Raw genomic sequence first — 5,661 nt, 5'->3', positions numbered from 1 at the left:
CATCGTAATAGAATAGCTTGGCATAGAGAATGAACAGAACACTACTTGAGCGTGTCTGGTGTATGTTGTTTGAGGTCGGTCTACCGAAATAGTTTTGGGTGAGGTGGTTAACACTACATCTTATCTTATCAATTGTTTTCCATCGATGGCATTGAAATGCAAGACACCAGAAGAAGTTTGAAATGACGCTCCTCCAAAACTCAACAACTTGAAGGTATTGGGTGTGTGGCTTACATGCACTAACAAAATGTAATGCTTGATCCAAGAGAGAAGAAGTGTATGTTCATTAGATACCCTGAGGGAGTAAAGGGTTGGAAACTGTTTTACAAGGAAGGGGAGACAAATAAGTGCATCATTAGTCATGACATATTTTTAAGGAAAACGAGTCCTATTATGGAACAACACAGTTAGTTGAAGCTGGAAAAGTCGCTAGAGAGAGGACCGAATTTAAGGCGTAGTTCCTGAGGGATTACTAATGAATTGGTGAACACGGGGGAGGCTAGTGAAGAGGATGAAATAGACGGTCTGGTAGAGGAGGAAAGTAGGGATCCAAAAAAGAACCTTAGCACCAACTAGTTAACACGAGATACAAACCGTAGGAAAAACCAAGCTCTAGAGAGATTTGGCTACTCTGATTTGGCGGCCTTTGCATTCCTTGAGGTAGATGAGTAGGGGTGACAATCTAAGTAAGTTTCATGTTGGCGGGTTCAGGTTAGCATGTTAACGGTTTGAATGATTCTAACATAAACCTGACATGTTAGTAATTCGGGTCAAAATCTCTAACATAAACCTGAACTGTTTATTTATGATTGACCAAAATATAACTCGTTTGACTCGTTTGACCTGATTTACCTAACTCAACTCAAACCAAACCCAATAAAATTAATGCACAACTCTCTATTTTAAATTAAAATGACATTAATACAAAATAAAAATGAAGTTAAATCACAAATCTGCATATACCACTATGTTCGGTTGAAGAGAAAAATAAGGAAGGGAGGTTACAAAAAAAATGAAATATTATTATTTTGTGTTTATTTAATCATACCATTACATTACTAGGTAAATATATAATCACGATAATTTTTTTTTATCTATCTTGGACTTAAATAACATAACTTATAACCTTCCATATTATCCTAATCAATACCATAATTAATTAAAAACATTAATTTTAGTTAAAAACATTAATTTCAATGGTCCTACCATAGATCAAGAACTTGTTTCTTTTAGAAAGCGGAACAACCAACTTACAAGTCTGTTTAAATTGATAAGGATGTGAAAATAGGTTGATATTTTATATTATATGTTTTTATAAGTTTATAGCTTTATTAAAACATGATAGATATTTCAAGGACTGTAACAAAATTACATGAGTTTAACTCGATGCTTGTTTTTATAAGCTTATTGGACGTTTAATGTACTTGAGTTTTACAAGACCAGATATTGGTTTTAGTGTTCAGCAACTACGTCAATATATGCAGAAACCGCGGGAAGTCCATTGGGAGGCTGCCTTACAGGTGTTCAAGTACCTTAAAGGCACGCCTTCACTTGGACTGTTTTACTCTTGTAATACTAATAGTGTACTTGAGGCTTTTTCAGATGTCGATTGGGAAACTTGTACAGACACTCGGAGGTCCCTTACAGGTTATTGTGTTAAACTTGGAGGAGCCCTAGTGTCTTGGAAAACAAAAAAAACAAAACACAGTCTCACGATCCACTACAGAAGCGGAATACCAAAGCCTGGCCACAACTGTATGTGAGCTGAAATGGATCACTTTTCTGCTGAAAGACTTCAATGCTGTTATCTCCCGATTCCCCTACGCTGCGACAATCAAGTTGCCATACATATTACTGAAAATCCAGTCTTCCACGAGAGAACGAAACACCTCGACATAAATTGTCATATTGTGAGGGACAGTTTCAAACAAAGTTTATTCAGCCATTGCATATATATTCAAAAATTTAACAAGCTGACATCTTTACAAAGCCCTTAAAATTTCGACCTTTTGTTAATTTAAAGACAAGATGAACTTAAGGGATGTTTATTTGAGGGAGAGATATGAAAATATGTTGATATTTTATATTATATGTTTTTATAAGTTTATAGTTTTATTAAAACCTGATAGATATTTCAGGAACTATAACAGATTTATTACATTAATAAAAGGGATTGAAGGCTCCCAAAGTTATTCACGTTTTTTCTCAATCAACATTTTCATTTTTCTCATACATAAATCTACGAATCAATCCAAAGTTTAAAAACTTCACAAAGGATTGTCGCTGCAACTCTCAGGCCTGTCCAGATGCCTTTCCATCCCGCTTGACATCATAAGCATCCTCGGATGAGGAAGTAAAGCACCCGAAACATCTCCCCACCAATCGGGGTTATCGATATACCATTCCATCGTCTTCTTCAAACCCTCTTCCCATCCCATCATCTCCGTCCACCCTAAGTAATTCAGTTTCTGATCGTCCAGAAAATACCTGTGAAAGAGAAGGTAATACATTGAGTTGAAGCAGCAATGAAATGAGGAGAGAATGGACATATATATATACAGAATAGTACCTCTGGTCATTAAAAGCTCTGTTATCAACAAACTCAATGCTCGTTTCTGGATCCATGTTAAACAGCTTACAGATATCTCTAGCAACATCAATCACCCGTCTTTCCTTCTTCGTACCCACATTATAAACATGACCAACTTCACCCTTATGAAGAATCACCTCAAACGCTTCCGCCACATCTTCACAGTATAAAAAGCTTCTCACATTCGAACCATCTCCGTGAATCGGAAGAGATTTCCCTTTCATAGCCAACAAGATGAATTTAGGGATGAGCTTCTCCGGAAATTGTTTCGGGCCGTATACATTGTTTCCTCTGGTGGTGATTACAGGTAACCCGTACGATCTAGCATAGGCCATAACAAGCATTTCCGCCCCTGCTTTTGTAGCGGAGTATGGATTAGAGGGGAGGAGTTGAGAGGCTTCGTGGTTACCTACAACCGCGTCTTGGTCTGTTTCACCGTAGACTTCGTCAGTACTGACGTGGATGAAGCGTCTGATCTGACCGGAGGTGATTTTGCAGGCCTCAAGGAGGACGTGCGTGCCGTAAATGTTGTTCTTGGTGAACTCGAAGCTGTTGCCGAAGGAGTTATCGACGTGCGTTTGAGCTGCGAAGTGCATTATGGTGTCGATTGATTCGGTGGTGAGTAAGTAGTTGACTAGGTCAGGACTGGCGATATCGCCTTTGACGAATTTGAAGTTTGGGGATGATTGAGAAGATGGTGATATGTTTTTGAGATTGGAACAGTAATCGAGCTTGTCGAGTACGACAATTTTGTAATTAGGATGGTTTTGAATCAGTCTGTTGGCTACATGAGACGCGATGAATCCAGCTGCACCGGTAATAAGGATGTTCTTTGGGGTATATGTTGATGTTGCTGTCGTCGCCATCTTTCAGAATCCGTCTGTACGTTGTCAGTAGGCAAAAGAAATGAAATTATCCATTACAGATTCATAGACCTAGTATCATTCATATCATCTAAACATATATATATTCATGGATTTCAGGTTGAGAAAGAACAAAGCAATGTAGCAAATTCAAGGCAGCAAATATAAACCATTATGTTGAGCATGAATGATAAACTTATCTGCAGATTTACAGTGAATCTCCAACAACTACAACTTGAATGAAAAGACGTATAGAAATCTGAAGGATAAGGATCATGAGTTTACCAATTTAGTTGCTACGGGAGGGCGAAGAAGAAGAATCTAGACTGGTGAGATGATTTGAGGAAGAAGAAGGCTTCAAGTATATATTCCTACTGATCATATTGGGAAATTTGAAGAAATGACCTTATAATAGGCAAAATTTTAAAAATGACCTAACCCGATTTTTTTTCTTTCAAAAATAGTATTTTTGACATGTGAAACGATCATTTTACCCTTATTTTTTTATTCTTTTCTTATTCTATTCATTACGCAAATCAGTTTCCCTTTTTCTTTCTTCTCCGTCACTACATTCTTCTCTTTTTCGTCAACGCAAATTGCAGATTCATTTGGAACCGTGAACTCTTTCATCTCGACGACGTCTTTAGCATTCAACATTCTCGACGTCTTAAACATATCGTTAGGGGTGAGCAAACGGGTAAACCCAACCCGTATTACCCAACCCATATTCAACCCAAATTAAATTTACCCAACCCATATTCAACCCAAATTAAATTTACCCAACCCATAATTCAACCCATATTATTTACTAATATGGGTTGAGTATGGATTGGGTAACCCAAATTATTTTATTTTTATTTTTTCATTTAACATTTATTTGACTCATTTAACACATTTTTATTCGTTTAACACGTTTTTTTACATGTTTAACACGTTTTTCACATTTTCACATTTTCACATTTTGAAATGTTTAACATGTTTTTCACGTTTTTGACATGTTTAATACGTTTTTCACACGTTTAACACGTTTTTCACACGTTTAACACGTTTTTGGCACGTTTAACACATTTTGACACGTTGAACACGTTTTTCATGTTTTTGGCATGTTTAACACGTTTTTAACACGTTTTTTACGATTATGACACATTTAACACATTTTGATACATTTTTGGCATGTTTAACACGTTTTGACACGTTTATCACGTTTTTGGCACGTTTAACACTTTTTGACATGTTTTCCACGTTTTTGACACGTTTTGACACGTTTAACATGTTTTTTTCACATTTACACGTTTTCGACACATTTAATACGTTTTTCACACGTTGAACATGTTTTTGGCACGTTTAACATGTTTTTGACACGTTTAACACGTTTAACATGTTTTCATGTTTTTCACATTCCTAACACATTTAATACGTTTTCACACGTTTAACACGTTATGACACATTTTCCACATTCTCCACGTTTTGGCACATTTTGACACGTTTAACACGCTTAATATTTTCTCACATTTTTGACATGTTTAATACGTTTTTCACACGTTTAACGTGCCAAAACATGAAAAACGTGTTGAACGTGCCAAAAACGTGAAAAAAATGTTATAATGCAAAAAAATGTTAAACGTGACAAAAATGTGAACTTATCAAAACGTGTTAACGTGCAAAAAAACATGTTAAACATGTTAAACATATCAAAAATATGTTAAATGTGCAAAAACGTGTTAAACGTGTTAATATGTCAAAAACGTGTTAACATGTCAAAAACGTGTTAAACGTGCCAAAAACGTGAAAATGTGCCAAAAATGTGAAAACGTACCAAAAACGTGAAAAATGTGTTAAACGTACCAAAATATGTTAAATGTGCTAAAAATGTGTTAAATGAGCTAAAATAATGTGTTAAACGTGTTCTATATGTCAAAAACGTATTAAATGTGCAAAAAATGTGAAAAACATGTTAACGTGTGAAAAATGTGTCAAATATGTCAAAAACGTGTTACAAATTTCAAAAACGTGAAAAATATATTAAACGGGTGAAAAACGTGTTAAACATGTTAAAAATGTGTTAAACGTGCCAAAAACGTAATAAAACGTGTTAAACTTGTAAAAAACGCGTTAAACGTATTAAAAATGTCAAAAATGTGTTAAACGTGACAAAAACGTAAAAAACGTGTTATTAGTGTGAAAACGTGTTAAATATGTCAAAAACAT

The 5,661-nt window shown here is 35.4% G+C and overlaps 1 protein-coding gene across 1 annotated transcript; it reads right to left on the bottom strand.

Annotated features, from left to right (window-relative positions):
* Positions 1 to 2,267: 2,267 nt before the first annotated feature.
* LOC124943618 (trifunctional UDP-glucose 4,6-dehydratase/UDP-4-keto-6-deoxy-D-glucose 3,5-epimerase/UDP-4-keto-L-rhamnose-reductase RHM1-like) lies at positions 2,268 to 3,456 on the bottom strand. The gene is made up of 2 exons (XM_047484099.1): positions 2,570 to 3,456; positions 2,268 to 2,487 (listed from the first exon to the last, which is right to left on the bottom strand). Exons 1-2 carry the CDS (start codon positions 3,454 to 3,456, stop codon positions 2,268 to 2,270), a joined length of 1,107 nt encoding a protein of 368 aa, XP_047340055.1.
* Positions 3,457 to 5,661: the final 2,205 nt, after the last annotated feature.

Source organism: Impatiens glandulifera, chromosome 6 (genome assembly GCF_907164915.1).
Source record: "Impatiens glandulifera chromosome 6, dImpGla2.1, whole genome shotgun sequence".
NCBI lineage: Eukaryota > Viridiplantae > Streptophyta > Magnoliopsida > Ericales > Balsaminaceae > Impatiens > Impatiens glandulifera.
Note: the sequence above shows the minus strand (reverse complement) of the source record. Positions and strands in the feature narration are given on the sequence as shown.